The sequence below is a fragment of the Strix aluco genome, chromosome 28 (genome assembly GCF_031877795.1).
Source record: "Strix aluco isolate bStrAlu1 chromosome 28, bStrAlu1.hap1, whole genome shotgun sequence".
NCBI classification, from domain to species: Eukaryota; Metazoa; Chordata; class Aves; order Strigiformes; family Strigidae; genus Strix; species Strix aluco.
The window spans coordinates 2,207,030-2,222,528 of NC_133958.1; the positions used below are offsets into that span (position 1 = coordinate 2,207,030).

General features: G+C 61.2%; 1 protein-coding gene across 2 annotated transcripts in view; it reads left to right on the plus strand.

Annotated features, from left to right (window-relative positions):
- The window catches only part of TET3 (tet methylcytosine dioxygenase 3), a 28,512-nt gene extending 16,470 nt beyond the window's left edge, over nucleotides 1-12,042 (plus strand). For both annotated transcript variants that reach the window (XM_074808137.1, XM_074808136.1), the window contains exons 2-10: nucleotides 685-2,914; nucleotides 6,004-6,094; nucleotides 6,581-6,674; nucleotides 7,091-7,299; nucleotides 7,434-7,584; nucleotides 8,017-8,106; nucleotides 8,227-8,364; nucleotides 9,333-9,669; nucleotides 10,049-12,042. In XM_074808137.1, the coding sequence (XP_074664238.1) occupies nucleotides 730-2,914; nucleotides 6,004-6,094; nucleotides 6,581-6,674; nucleotides 7,091-7,299; nucleotides 7,434-7,584; nucleotides 8,017-8,106; nucleotides 8,227-8,364; nucleotides 9,333-9,669; nucleotides 10,049-11,772 (5,019 nt within the window). In that variant the 5' untranslated portion in view covers nucleotides 685-729 and the 3' untranslated portion in view covers nucleotides 11,773-12,042. The remainder of the gene's footprint in view (nucleotides 1-684; nucleotides 2,915-6,003; nucleotides 6,095-6,580; nucleotides 6,675-7,090; nucleotides 7,300-7,433; nucleotides 7,585-8,016; nucleotides 8,107-8,226; nucleotides 8,365-9,332; nucleotides 9,670-10,048) is intronic.
- The last annotated feature ends 3,457 nt before the right edge of the window (nucleotides 12,043-15,499 follow it).

A 15,499-nucleotide genomic window follows, 5' to 3' on the forward strand; every position in this document is an offset into this window, starting at 1 on the left:
TCTAATGGTTTTGGTCTCTTCTTGGCACGCGGCCGGTTTTCTGGACGCCGGTGCTGTAGCTCGGCGTTGCCGGGGGCCCTGGGCCAGCCGTGTTGATACAGACGCCGGGTTATTCGAGGTGAAAGCATCCCTGCGCCGCCCCTGGCACCGGCGTAGCCAACTCGACGGCTTCCTGCCGTGCCGTGGCCCCCGGTGAAGGATGGCTGCTCCCAGCCAGGATGTTTGTTTTGGGCATGGGTCCAAACCGCCCCCCCCGTCCCCCCTTTTCTCCCTGTGCCGCTTCCTTCACCAGTGCAAACTGTGTCGCCGGAGCTGGGGACGCCCTCCCCGTCCCACCCTGGCGTGTCTCGCCCTCGGCGGGCGATGGAAATCCCGAACTGTCCCGTGAGCAATTTCGAAAGCGGGTGGCGGGGTGGGGACGTGGGCGGCGCGGGGCCGGCGCAGTGGAAACTGGCCGCCTTCAGAGCCGAGATGCTCCTTATGCAGCCGGGCAAAATCCGCGTGGTTTTGCTATCGGCAATTATATTTTTGCGTGGTTCATCTACGTCTTCATCACCCGGGTCAGAAAAAGAGATAGGGGAAGGGGGAATAAAAAAACAAGAGAGGGGAAAATAGGGTGGGGGATGATGGCACGTGGGTTGTGGTGGGGGATGCTCATGTCTTTCCTTCTTTCTCTCTTCGCAGACAGGTTCGGCGGGCGACCCGGTTGATGGACCCAGCAGAAGCCAAATGGAAGAAGGGCCAATTAATTATGTCGAAGAAAGGCGGCTGAACGAGGGCAGCGGGCTCAGCCTGGCAAATGGGGGCCGGCCAGAGGCGGGGGGCACCGCACTGATGGAACCGAGCGGCTGGTCGCCGGGCCAGCCGCCTGCTGCCAGTAAAGCCCACCTGGAAGACGTCAGGAACCTGGTGGCCTTTTCGGCGGTGGCTGAAGCCGTTTCCTCCTACAGACTACCACCCCCGGGTTCGCCGTCGCTGCTGTACGAGAAGTTCGACTCGGAGATGAGCCGGGGCGGGCTGAGCGCGGCGGACAGCGTGCCCCGAGGGGAGGACCTGCATGCCCTCAAGGCTGCCCTGGCTTTGGCCAAGCACGGCGTGAAGCCCCCCAACTGCAACTGCGATGGCCCCGAGTGCCCCGACTACCTGGAATGGCTGGAGCAGAAGATCAAAACGGCTCTCGGCGAAGAGCCGGCATCACCGCGGCCCCGCGCCGCCGCCAACCCCCCGCCGCCCCCCCAGGAAGGTGCTATCGACCCCCAGCCGGTGCCTGAGACCGCCGAGCCGTGCCCGCCCGACGGCCTCCCCTTTTCCCAAAGTGCGTTGACCATCGCCAAGGAGAAGAACATCAGCCTGCAGACCGCCATAGCCATCGAAGCCCTGACGCAGCTCTCGGCCGCTCTCCCCCAGCCCGCCGGCGATGGCCAGCCCCCGCCACCGCCGCCTCCGCCGCCCCCCGCCGCCCCCTTCGGCCCCGGCCCCCTCGCCCCGCCGGGGGCCGCATGGCAGCGAGGGGATGAACCCCGTTATCCACCGGAGCCCAGAGCAGCACCAGAGCCATTTTTCGGCGCGGCACCTCCCCGGGGGGGCTTCGCGGCGACGTGGGGGCTGGAGGCCGAGGGGGCGGCGGGGGCTGGAGACCCCATGGCAGAGCTGGAGCAGCTGCTGGGTAATGCTGACGACTACATCAAGGCAGCTTTCAAGAGACCCGAAGCGACGGCCGGCAAAGTGACGGTGCCGAAAACGGAGCCCCCCGAACGAGCGCCTGGCAAGGAAGCGCTGGGCGGCCCCCGTTTGCCACCGGCACCACCGGAGCCTGACCTGCACAAGAAGACGCAGCTGGTCCTGCAGCAGCATCTCCACCACAAGCGCAGCCTCTTCCTTGAGCAAAGCCTGGCAGCGGCGGCGGCAGCACCCCCAGATCGGCCGAGTGGCTGGTGGGCTCCCGGCACCCCGGCCGTGCCCCAAAAGCCCTTCGAAAAGCAGGCCAAAGAGAAGAAGAAGAAAACGCCGCCTGAAAAGCCCCCCCCGGCCAAACCGCTCCGTAAGCAAGTGCAGATCAAGAAGGCGAAGCAGAAGGACTCGCAGCCGCTCTTCCTGCCCCTCTGGCAGATCAGCCTGGAGGGGTTTCGGGCGCCCGCCGAACCCCCCGCCGAAGAGATGCAAACCGAACCGCCGCCGCCGCCGCCTGCCTTCCCGCTCCAGCCTCTTGCACTACCCTTGCCTGCCGCTTACCCCCCGCCGCCGAACCCCCTCGACGGCGGTCCCCCGGCTCCCGACTCTCAGGAAAGGGGTGCCCCCGGGGGGGGCCCCCAAATTCACCCGGCGCCGGCGGGCTTGACCGGCTCAGAGGAAGCACCGGCCGCCCCCCCACCAGCTACCCCGACCCCCATTGTGGTGGATGACAAGCTGGAAGAGCTCATCCGGCAATTTGAAGCTGAATTCGGGGAGAATTTCAACCTGCAGCCCCCCGAGACACCCGCCCCGCTCGCCCCCGGGGCTGCCGAGCTGCCGGGGGGGCCATCTCCAGCCCTGCAAGTGCCCCCCGCCGCCGCTGCCGCCGCCGCCCCGGCTTCAAGCAGTGCTCCCCAAGCCGGACCCAAAAGCTTTTCATTCTCACCGGGGAAGGGTTTGCTTTCGGAGCCCCCCTTCACCGCCCGGTCCCCCAAACAGATCAAAATCGAGTCTTCTGGTGCTATCACCGTGGTGTCGACCACGTGCTTTTACTCCGAGGAAAGCCAAAACCCGGACGCGGATGACGCTGACGGGACACCCACCAAGGACGAGGTGCCGCTGACGCCGACCCTGAGCGGCTTTTTGGAGTCGCCGCTGAAATACCTGGACACCCCGACCAAAAGCCTCCTGGACACCCCGGCCAAGCGGGCGCAAGCGGAGTTCCCCACCTGCGACTGCGTCGGTGAGCGAGCGGCCGTGCCGCTGGGGTTCACCGGGGTGGGGGGTGGCAAGCCCTGGGGGTGGCATTTGGGGGAGGTGGCTTTGCAGGGTGGGATTGTCCTGGATAAAGAACAGAGCCGTATTGCGGCGCAGGCACGGCAAAACCCTGATGCTGTGGTGCTCTCTTTTCTCCTCTCTTATTTTTTACGGCAAACGCTGAGGGACTGCCGCGTCACCGCGGGGGTGGTGCCGACGCCGGCCCGGCTGTGCCGGTGTGGGTTGCAAGAGCATCAAAACCAAAGGGCTGTTGGGTTTTGCCTCTGCTTAACCACTCAGCTAAATCCCATAGAGGGGCCCGTGGTTGTCCCAAGTGCCTAAACCCACCTAAAACCCAGCTTGCCTGGTTATTCCTGCTATTTTAAGCCAAATTAGCTGGTTTGGGTTACTCAAAGTAACCCAAATTTTGACTCGGCGTGCGTGCTTATGCCTGGAGCTGTATTTGAAGCTGGGATGGTGGGTTGTTTGTTCCGTGGCCGATCACACCAGGATGTATTGAAAAAGCACCAAACTCTTGGATTTGTTCGTGGTTTTTTGTGGGTTTTTTTGGTGTGTGTTGGCATTTGTTAGACTTTGCAGCAAGTGCTAAAGATTTCCCACCTGGTCCTCGCAGTCCACCTCCAGCCAAGTGTGGGGAGATGGATCTTCCCTCCCCAAAATTTAGACCGGAGCTGCGCTCTCCCGTGGGAGGAGCAGGGTGAGGATTTGGGGCATCCAGCCGGAAAAACGAGCCCCCGTGCTGCTGGGAGAGGTGGCCTCGGGCTAAGTGCAAGCTGCACTTTATTAACGGGGCTTATGATTATTTATTTATTTGCTTGTAAATGGCAGCAGTAATTAGCCCAAACGGCACCGAGCGAATTAAAGGCTTTTCTGGAGCTGTTTGAACCGATCTCAGAGTTTCACCCTGTGGTGCCAGGGAAAGATTCGGGTTGCTTTTTCTTTCGCAGCGTGGTTTAGGGGCTGGGAGAGGGGGGATTCCCCCCCTGCCACCTCTCTCCCATTTTCTCAAGGAAAAGCTGTGAGAGAAAGCAATTAAGTAGGAGTCGGGGCTCGGTGCTTTATTAGGTGCCTGTGCTGTTAGATGCTGTAATAAAATCAGCCTTCGCTGCGTGTCCCGTATTGATCTCTGTCTGGACAGCTGCAGCCCAGCTGAGCCCGGCTTTCTCCTCGCCCTGGCGCCCAGCCAGCTAGACATGACAGGAATGAAAATCAGGGCGGTGAGAGCAGAGGGATGGAAAGACAGATCAGAGCCGGCCGTCGCGCCGGATGCATCCCACCCGGCGGCATTCGAGCATCCCCACGCGCCAGGGATCGACCCCTGCGCCGCCGTGGCTGCCCGGAGCATCTTCTGCTTCCCGTGCCGGCACCTTCGTGCCCTAAAAGCCCTGAGGGGTTTGTTGCTGCGGGGGGGGGACATGTTGCTCGCAGAGCTGTAGCCCTGGCATCCTTCTCCTGTAGCCTCAGCATCCTCCCGTAGCCCCGGCATCCTTTTCCCGCAGCCCCGGCATCCTTTTCCCGCAGCCCCGGCATCCTTCTCCCATAGCCCTGGCATCCTTTTCCCGTAGCGCCGGCATCCTTCTCCTGTAGCCCCAGCATCCTCCCATAGCCCCGGCATCCTTCTCCCGTAGCCCCAGCATCCTTCTCCCGTAGCCCCAGCATCCTTCTCCCGTAGCCCCAGCATCCTTCTCCCGTAGCCCCGGCATCCTTCCCCCGTAGCCCCGGCATCCTTCTCCCGTAGCCCCGGCATCCTTCTCCCGTAGCCCCGGCATCCTTCTCCCGTAGCCCCGGCATCCTTCCCCCGTAGCCCCGGCATCCTTCCCCCGTAGCCCCGGCATCCTTCTCCCGTAGCCCCAGCATCCTTCCCCCGTAGCCCCGGCATCCTTCTCCCGTAGCCCCGGCATCCTTCTCCCGTAGCCCCAGCATCCTTCTCCCGTAGCCCCGGCATCCTTCCCCCGTAGCCCCGGCATCCTTCCCCCGTAGCCCCGGCATCCTTCTCCCGTAGCCCCAGCATCCTTCCCCCGTAGCCCCGGCATCCTTCTCCCGTAGCCCCGGCATCCTTCTCCCGTAGCCCCAGCATCCTTCTCCCGTAGCCCCGGCATCCTTCCCCCGTAGCCCCGGCATCCTTCTCCCGTAGCCCCAGCATCCTTCCCCCGTAGCCCCGGCATCCTTCCCCCATAGCCCTGGCATCCTTCTCCCGTAGCCCCAGCATCCTTCTCCCGTAGCCCCGGCATCCTTCTCCCGTAGCCCCAGCATCCTTCTCCCATAGCCCCGGCATCCTTCTCCCGTAGCCCCAGCATCCTTCTCCCGTAGCCCCGGCATCCTTCTCCCGTAGCCCCAGCATCCTTCACCCTCTCCCCCGTGCAGCAGCTCCTTCCTGGCACGGGCTCAGCCAGCTCAGGGCATCTGTGAACATCCCCAAATCCTCCAGGCAAACCTAAAAGCAGGCAGCAGTAGTTTTCAGCCCCAAAATCATCCCGTGATGGTTTTAGCAGTGTCCGGCTGGGCTGGTCCCAGTGAGCGGGGCCAGGTGGGTGCCCAGGGTGGGAGGTGGCAGGGAGCAGGGGGGCTGGGGGTGAGGAGAGGGGTTTATAGGCCGAATCACCCGCCGCTGTTAATCGCTCCTTCTCGGCAGAGCTCCTCGTAACGCACCGCGCTCGAGCGCCCGGCGCAAATCCCCCGTGCCAGGATGGAGCCGCAGTTGCTGCTGGGATGCTCGGAGGGGCTGCGGCTGCTCGGGGAGATTTTTGGGTCCCCAAAGGGGATGGGTGCCAATGGGTGTGGGTTTGAGCACCCCTCCCCTTGTTGCCCAGCGGTATTTTAGTGCTGGGAGCATCTTCCAGAGCAGAAAATGAAGAGGAGCCCGCGGGCTGTTTAACGAACCCCTAATTGCAGCTTCCCTTCCCTGGTGCTCGTAGGGGGAGACGCCATTGAGGAACCTTTGATTTCTGGTGCACGAGTGCTTGGTTTGAGGGAATTTGGGAGTTTGGTATCCTTTGGGGTGGCTGCTGGAGGTGCAAACCCCAAAATCTCTGTCCCCCCCTCCTGCCTCTGCAGAGCAAATCGTGGAGAAGGACGAGGGGCCGTATTACACCCACCTGGGCTCGGGGCCCACTGTGGCGTCCATCAGGGAGCTCATGGAGGAGCGGTAAGGGTCCTCGTCTCGTCCTGTCCTGTCCTGGGGGGCCCTGAGGGTGAAGGGGGGGATTGTGAGGGTGAGTGGGGGGCCCACGGGGTCCTGTGAGGGTGAGTGGGGGCTCATGAGAGCGAGTTGAGTCCCATGGGGTCCTGTGAGGGTGAACGGGGGCTCCTGAGGATGAGTGGGAGCCCGTGAGGGAGAACCAGGGCTTGTGAGGGGTCCTGTGAGGGCGAGTGGGGATCTGAGGGATCCCATGAGGGTAAATGGTGTCCCAGGAGGATAAGCAGGGGCTTACAAGGGCAAGTGGGGTCCTGTGGGGTTGTATGAAGGCGAGCGGAGGCTCCTGAGAATGAGGAGGCCTGTGGGGGGCTCATGAGGGGTCCACTGAGGGCAAGTGGGGTCCTGTGAGGCGAGTGGGGGCTTGTGAGGGGCTCATGAGGGCAAGTGGGGGACTTGTGATGGGGGATGAGCAGGTCTGACGCCTGTCCCCTGCAGGTACGGCGAGAAGGGCAAGGCCATCCGCATCGAGAAGGTCATCTACACGGGGAAGGAGGGCAAGAGCTCCCGGGGCTGCCCCATCGCCAAGTGGGTGAGTGTCTGCACCCCGGCTCTCATCCCTGCTCAGAGCCCTCCCCAAGGGAACGCTCCTGCCTGGGGGACGAGGAGGTCCCGTGGCTGCAGCGAGCAGGGGGGGGATGTTCGATCTGTGGCAGGCAAGGAGGAAGTGAGAGTGGTGACAGCCACCCCCAGGGAAACTCCCCGGGGCTTCCCGCCCTCTGCACCGGCTGAGCTGCACGAACTGCACGTCAGCCTGGCACGTCCCTGCTCCCGGCACCCCAAAACTGTGGGGGTGAAGGCCACCATGGGAGCCCCCACAGCTCTGCCCCAACAAACCCCCGCAGGGCGCTGCGGAAGGCAGCCAGGACCCGCTTTTGGGGTCCTCCCCATCCTGGGAAGCGTTTGCCATTGGAGTGGTCTGACTTGGCCCCTTTGTTTTTTTTCCAGGTGATCCGGAGACACAACCAAGAGGAGAAGCTGCTGTGCCTGGTGCGACACCGGGCCGGCCACCACTGCCAGAACGCTGTCATCATCATCCTGATCCTGGCCTGGGAGGGCATCCCCCGCACGCTGGGCGATACGCTCTACCAGGAGCTCACCGACACCCTCACCAAGTACGGCAACCCCACCAGCCGCCGCTGCGGCTTGAACGACGAGTAAGTCGCACCGTGCCACCGGTCCGCTTCGGGGAGACACGGGGTGGGAAGGGGGGTGCGGGTTTCCCCCCTATTTTCGGAGCTGCCATCACCGCGCCGGCGGCTGACACTCCTCTGCGGTGTCCCTCCCGCAGCCGGACCTGCGCGTGCCAAGGCAAAGACCCCAACACCTGCGGCGCTTCCTTCTCCTTCGGCTGCTCTTGGAGCATGTATTTTAATGGCTGCAAATACGCCCGGAGCAAAACTCCCCGCAAGTTCAGGCTGGTGGGGGACAATCCCAAAGAGGTGGGTGACACGGGCGAAGTGGGGCAGCACCGGTGGGGCTGTGGGTTTGGATCTTCTTTTACCCCCAGCTCTGAGCTTTGCAGGGGGGAAGCCTGAAAATAAGTTTTCTTGTGGGATTTTTGTTGAATTAGGGAGATGGGGGAAAGAAAGCCAAGCTGGTGAAACCAGAGGGCAGGCTCGTCTTGGTGTCCCAACGAATGGGGTCTCTCTGGAAACCCCAAGGAAGATGCCAGAGGGCTCATGGGTTGAGCAAGTAAAAGCAGAAAAGACGCTGAGGCTGGAGCTTGAACGGCCAAAATGTCACCAGGAATTTAAGCCTGATCATCGTGGGAAGGGTGGTCGGACGTGGCGTGGCGTGTGGGGGCTCTGCCCCCACTTCTGTCCCCGCTGCCGAAACCCCTGGGTGACATCCTCCTCGTTTCCCTACCGCAGGAAGAGCTGCTCCGGAAAAGCTTTCAGGACTTGGCCACCGAGGTTGCTCCGCTTTACAAGAGGCTGGCACCGCAAGCCTACCAAAACCAGGTACTGGCCACCCGCTCGTCCCCTTTGGAATACGTCGGCCCGGCGGCCAGCAGAAACGGGTGTGGGGTGGTGGCACGTAGGAGATTTCGGATAACCAGAGCCCTCTCCTCCTTCCACCAGGTTACCAACGAGGACGTAGCGATAGACTGCCGGCTGGGCTTGAAGGAGGGGAGGCCGTTCTCAGGAGTGACGGCGTGCATGGACTTCTGCGCTCACGCTCACAAAGATCAGCATAACCTCTACAACGGCTGCACGGTGGTAAGCAGGTGGTTGGAGGGGCTTTTCGGGATGCTCCCCCCCTGTTTTAGGATGCTCCTTTTTGAGCCACTCGGTCGCCACTGTCCCCAGTTGTCATAGTTGCATGAATCCGGTGGCCAGTCCTCCGTGTTTCCACACCTCAAATCCCAGAATCCTCTGGGTTGGAAAAGCCCTTGAAGCTCCTCCAGTCCAACCATGAACCTCACCCTGACCGTTCCCAACTCCACCAGATCCCTCAGCGCTGGCTCAACCCGACTCTTCAACCCCTCCAGGGATGGGGACTCCCCCCCTGCCCTGGGCAGCCCATTCCAACGCCCAACAGCCCCTTCTGCAAAGAAATCCTTCCTAAGAGCCAGTCTGACCCTGCCCTGCCGCAGCTTGAGGCCATTCCCTCTTGGCCTGGTGCTGGTTCCTTGGCTCAAGAGACTCATCCCCCCTCTCTGCACCCTCCTTTCAGGGAGTTGGAGAGGGCCATGAGGTCTCCCCTCAGCCTCCTCTTCTCCAGAATAAACCCCCCCCAGTTCCCTCAGCCACTCCTCACTTTTTTTTTTTTTAATTTTAAAAATTTTAAATAATTTCTAATCTCCCAGGAGAAATCCACAATCGAGATTTTTATACCAACTGAGAAGCCACATAAGTATCATTGAGGCAACATGTCCTGAATTATATTGCAATTGGACATTGTGTATTCTGGGTCCCCTGCTCCATATCCAACAGCTCAGGTCTGTGGGGTGCTGAAGCCACCCCAGCTAGGCTAAAGCACAGTGCCTACGGGAACCGTGTGTTTGCTTTTGCCCAATCCAAACCTCGTGGAAGGTTTCCGAACGCTGGCTGGGGGCCGGTGTGGGGTGGGGGGGTCCCAGGCTGGTGTGGCTTCACACCCCTGGGGGGAATAAGGAGGTTTCACCCCCGTCCCCCAGGGACTGCGTCCGGCAGCGTCCCGCTGATGGCACCCTGCGCTCCCCCAGGTCTGCACGCTGACGAAGGAAGACAATCGCGTGGTGGGGAAAATCCCCGAAGATGAGCAACTGCACGTCCTCCCCCTCTACAAGATGTCCAGCACGGATGAGTTCGGCAGCGAGGAGAACCAAAACGCCAAGGTGGGCAGCGGGGCCATCCAGGTGCTCACGTCCTTCCCCCGCGAGGTCCGCAAGCTGCCTGAGCCTGCCAAGTCCTGCCGGCAGAGGCAGCTGGAAGCGAAGAAAGCCGCCGCGGAGAAGAAGAAGCTGCAGAAAGAGAAGCTGATGACGCCAGAGAAGATCAAGCAGGAAGCGCTCGAGCTCCCCATGCTCCAGCAAAACGCAGGTAACGGGGGCAGAGCTGAGGTCCTGCCGCCCCACGCTGATGGAAAGTGTTGAGGGGACAGGGATGCGGTTGGGGGCTTCCTCAGGCTGGTGCCGTTGAGCGCTCGGTGTTTTGGGGTGCAGGATGGCATTTGTGTGGTGCCTGGGTTTTTTTCCTGTACTGTGGTGCGGTGGGGAGCTCTCGCCGCAGCCTGGAGCGCGGGTGTGGATCGGTGCCAGCGCACCGGGCGGTGCTGGGCGGTGCTGACCTCTGCGCTCGGCCGGTGTTAAGCCCATCACCGTGAGATTTTTGAGTCTGGCTGAGTTTTTGGGGTCCTTGCTCCCCACCGGTGCCTTCCTCGGCTGGTGGGTCACGGGGGCTGTGTGTGCTGTGCCCGCAGGTATGGCGTTGAAAAGCGGGCTGCCCCCGCAGCCGCTGAAACCTTCCATCAAGGTGGAGCCGCAGAGCCATTACAACGCCTTCAAGTACAACGGCAACGCGGTGGTGGAGAGCTACTCGGTGCTGGGCAGCTGCCGGCCCTCCGACCCGTACAGCATGAACAGTGTTTACTCTTACCATTCCTACTATGCACAGCCCAATCTGCCTTCCGTGAACGGGTTTCACTCCAAGTTTGCGCTTCCCTCCTTCGGGTATTACGGCTTTTCCAGCAACCACGTGTTCCCCTCGCAGTTTCTGAATTACGGGGTGCCCGAGAGGAGCGGGAGCAGCTGGGTGAGCAACGGCTACGAGAAGAAGCCCGACGTCCCGGCGTTGCAGGAGAGCCTCAACCACACCTACGGGAACTCCGATTTCCCCGAGCCCATCCCGCACAGCGTCCGGAGCAAAAACCATCACCAGCGCACCTACGAGCGGGCTAACCGCTACGCCAGCCAGCAGAAAGCGGCGGCGGCCGGGGCGCACAGGACTAGCTCGGGCTCGGAGGAGACGCCATCGTTTGCACAGAACTGTTTCAGCAGCCGGCCCATCAAGCAGGAGCCTCCGGACCCTCCTCCTGCCATCGAGCCCCTTCCCGGCACTGTGGCCATGCCTGGCGCTGGCTTAGCCCTGCCAGCTGTCCCGGCGCGCGGCGGGGGGCCGGAGCAGCGGTGGAGCCCTTTCAAAGCGTCCCGGGGCATGTCTTCCCCCGAGAGGACTAGCACGACGGAGGGCTCGTGGAGCGCCCTGGCGCTGGGTTCAGGCGGGCGGGAGAAGCCCAGCGCCTTCGACGCCGCCGCGCGCTTGCCGCCACCGGAGAAGCAGTGGCCCAACGTGCTGGCGGGAGAGGCGGCGACGCGTGGCTCGGGCTTGCTGCCGAAACCGTGGAGCCCCTGCAAGCTGGGGGAAGCGGCGCTGGCCGGCACAGGCACCTCGAGCCTGCTGGGGCCGCTGGGTTTCAGCTCGGCCCTGCCGGGGCTGGCCAGCTTCCCCGAGGAGCCGTGGGGCTCGGTGAAGGCGGAGGAGCGGAGGACGCCGGCGCCCAGCCCGGGGCTGCCGGAGAAGCTGTGGGAGGCGGCGGTGGGTGAGAAGGGGGCGGCAGGGCCCCGCCGGGAGAAGCCGTGGGACCCCTTCGGCTTGGAGGAGGATCTGCCGGAGAAGGCGGTGAAGGAAGAGGAAGAGGAGGACGAGGAGGAGGATGAGGAAGAGGAGGAGGAGTGGTCAGACAGCGAGCACAACTTCCTGGACGAGAACATCGGCGGGGTGGCCGTGGCGCCCGCCCACGGCTCCATCCTCATCGAGTGCGCCCGCCGCGAGCTCCACGCCACCACCCCGCTGAAGAAACCCAACCGCTGCCACCCCACCCGCATCTCCCTGGTCTTCTACCAACACAAGAACTTGAACCAGCCCAACCACGGCCTGGCGCTGTGGGAGGCCAAGATGAAGCAGTTGGCGGAGCGGGCTCGGGCCCGGCAAGAGGAGGCGGCACGCCTGGGTCTCCCGCCGGACGCCAAAGCCTTCGCCAAGAAACGCAAGTGGGGCGGCGCGTTGGCGACCGAGGCGCCCAGCAAGGAGAGGAGGGACTCGGTCCCCACGCGGCAGGCGGTGGCCATCCCCACCAACTCCGCCATCACTGTGTCCTCCTACGCCTACACCAAGGTGACGGGCCCCTACAGCCGCTGGATCTGAGACGGAGGCAACCGCCGCGGCCCCATCTTACCTCAACCCTCGGCAGCGCCGGAGCCCGGCGTTGCTTCGTGGTGCTTTCTCCTCGGGCGTGGGGGAGAAGAAAAAAAAAAAATAGACAAAAACGAAGCAAAACACAACAACAACAACAAAAAAACCCAACCAACCCACAGAAAGTGAACCCAACACGCACGCTTGGAAACAGCGGAGCCGGTGCGGGCGCACGCTGTCGGAGAGCTGCGCTTGGCGAGGAGTTGGCAAACAAAGCAAAACTCGATAAAAAAACAAAAAGAGGGATGATGCTGTTTGATGCTTTTCGGTAATCTCATATTTATATCTCCGCGTTTTTTTAATCTAGCCTCGTGCGCCACGCGAGTGGAGGGAGAAGTTTATAGCGTCCTTTCGCAAAGGAGAGGTTTTTAATTCCACTTAAAAATACCTATTTATTGGATTTTATTTTATTTTATTTTTTACTCCGACGACAACGACGAAGCTGATCTTCAAAAAAGAATCCACCATCGAAAAAAAAAAACCCTAAACACAAATAAAAAACAACCTGAACACCAAACCAGCTTAAAGGCAAGAGGTGACTCCCTCCAGCTCCAACGCGTGGGGCCTGGCGGGATCGTGTGCTTTACCGTCAGCCGGACACGCTGAACATCCGATCATTTTTTTTTCCCAAGGACCTAAATAATATCTATTTTGCAACTCGAGGAGTCCTTTCTTACAGCAACGGGAGACCCGCTTGTGAGCGGGACATCCTGGGATGGCGCGTCTTCGCCTGGCTTCTCGCCGCCGGCGGGATCGGCTCCGCCGGGACGGAGCGAGCCGGCGTCTTTCCCGGCGCCGGAGACCTCAGGACACGTCCGGGCTGGGGACTGCCGCTGCCGGGGCGCCGCGCTCGGGCTCGGACTTGGGGGCTCCTTTGCCGAAGGCCCCAGGGAGAGCGGCGGCGACGGCGGCGGCAGCATCTCTAAAGGAGCCGACAGGACAAAAACAGAAAGAAAAAAAAACAGGAAAAAAAAAAAAACACAAACCAACCCCAAACTGTGAATAGCTAGTGTTGCTCTCTGTACATCACTGTTGCTAAAGTCTGGTGCTTTCCGTCTCCGGGGGACTTTCTCCGTGCGATCGGCTCTGGGAAGAGCGAATCCCAAGACTTGGCTGGCCAAAACCCCCGCTGGTCCGCCTTCCCCGCCGGTGCCGGCGAACCGGCGCGGCGGCAAGCGCCGCCGGGGCTCGGTGCTTTTTCTCTCCCCGGGTGCCATCCCTCCTTCCTACGGATCGCCGTTCTTCCCGCAAAAAACAAACAAACAAACAAACAACCCAGCGACGACAAAAACCGCGTGGTGCTTTTCGAACAATCTCAGTCGAGACTTTCCGCCCGTCGCCGATGCCGAAGCCGCGCCGGGATGGACGGGCGGGCGGGCGAGCTCCCCCGCGGCTCACCGGGAGGGCGGCGTGGCCGAATCCGGGTGCCGGCGTCCCCGGGGTCGTTGCTTTTGCACTTTGAGGTGCCTTTTGGAGAGCCAGCGAGCCAGAGCCGACGCCGTCACCGTGCAGAAATCACCTTGTGTTTACTGTCACCCTCCTTCCTTGCGCACTGGCACAGATCAGCAGGATCTCGGTAAAACAGCCTGAACATTTACGTGGTCTGATTTTAAACCTGTAAATAGGGAAAGAATTTTTTTAAAAGCACTTTCACCTAGATTTAAAAACAAAAGCAAAACTTAAAAAACAAATCCCCTCTTTCCTCCCCGCCCCTCTCCCCCCCCCAACAACTTGAAAGCAGTATGTTTTAAACAAGATTATTGTGGGAGAACTGTAAATACTGGCAGAATATTTAACATGCTTTGTCCGTCCTTCATAATTAATTTTTTTTTTTAACCGTAATCTGTAAAGTCGCGTATATTTGACAAGGAAACTCAACGAGCTATTACCGCTTTTCTTATAAATACCCAATAGCATATCAGGATTGTAAGAGTCGATGGCAAGTCAGATTTTAGGGATGCCTGCGGGCGATGCCGGTTCCAGCGCGGGGACCCGACGTGTCGATGTGGTTTGGAGGGCGAAAAGGGGACCCGGCTGCTCCCCGCCAGCGGCGTTCGGCGGGGCCGGATTCGGGTGCCGGCCCCGGTTTGCATCGCCCGGGGTCTCGTCTGACTGTCGTGGCGGGGGTGCCTTGCGAGCTTCGCCTGGATGGGTTTAGAGTCGGGAGGAAAAAGGGTGCGTTCGGAGAAGGCGAGGGTCCGTGTAACCTGTCTAAGTCCTGCTTCCTCGGAGGTTTTTTTTTGGTGCAGGGAGGGGGTTCGGTCCGGCGCGGCGTTGGCTCCGGCGGGTTCAACCCGGGTAAGCGGGGAGATGCCGGTGCTGCGGGTCGGGGAGCGAGAACTGCTGCAGTCTCACGTTTTTACACTACATAACGTCTAACCTACCTCAAATCTCAGTCATTAAAAATTAGCACGCTTCAGACTTCTTCTACGAAAACTCGTCTTTACCCCTTGCTGCTGAGAGGCTGTTTTTCAAGCAAAATCTTTTCCTTTACCTGTCCCGGTGGCCGTGCTCATCCCACCCGTGCCGAAGCCAGGGGGGTCGCGGCGTTAAGGGGGACTTGCTGGGGCGGGGGGATGTTTTTAATTGCTTCGGGGTGGGATGGGGACCTAATTTTGCAGCAGGTCATGGCCACAATGGTGCTAGAACAACGCCCGCGGTAGAAACCCTGGGGAGAGCTTGGCGCAGGGAGCCCTGACGGGCTCCTGCCACCCCGCTTTGGCTTTTCCGGCCGCGATGCTTCGCCTCGGGAGGGGAACGGGGGACACGTTTCGGGGTTCCCCCCCCCCCATCTCGATGCTCTCGGGACGAGGCACGGGAAGGAGAAGGAAACCAGAATCCCTGAGGTGCCTCAATTGCTGATTTTTCCTTTTAATACTGGAGTATGCTTAGTGGGCTCTATAAGGCATATTTTTATTAAATGAAATCTTCTAATAAAAACGGTGCTATGGTGTTTTAACAAACTGTATCACGCTTCTGCCTGATTCCATCTCGCTGAGGTGCTACTAATGTATATACGAAACTAGGGAACCAAGAAAAAAAAAAAAAAAAAAGCAATGTCGTTGAGAAGGAAGTTTACTTTTCCGGAGCGACAGCTCGAAGCGTGCCGGGATCTGGTTGGGTTTATGCAAACTGAAATCGGTGCGGCGTCGGAAGCGTCCCGCCGACCGGGCTCGCGGTGGAGCCGTTCCCCTCCAGTGCGGGGCCGGGGTGCCGGCAGGAGAGCCGTGTGCGGGTGTGGTGCTTGGACGAGGTGCTCAGTTGCGGTGCTGGGGCACGGTGCTCGGCCACGCGTCGTGGACATGGTGCTCGAATGTGGTGCGTAGGCACGGTGCTCGGCCAGGGCGTGTGAACGTGGTGCTTGGCCACGGTGCTCAGCCCGCGGTGCGTGGACGTGGTGCTTGGACATGGTGCGTGGACATGGTGCTCGGGCGCGCTGCTCAGCCACACATCGTGGACGTGGTGCTTGGATGTGGTGTGTGAACATGGTGACTGGCCACGGTGCTCGACCGCGGTGCTTGGACATGGTGCGTGGACATGGTGCTCGGGCACGGTGCTCGGCCACGCATCATGGCCATGGTGCTCGGGGACGGTGCTTGGCCAGGGTGTGTGGATGTGGTGCTTGGGCACGGTGCTCAGCCACACATTGTGGACATGGTGCCTGGACATGGTGCGTGGA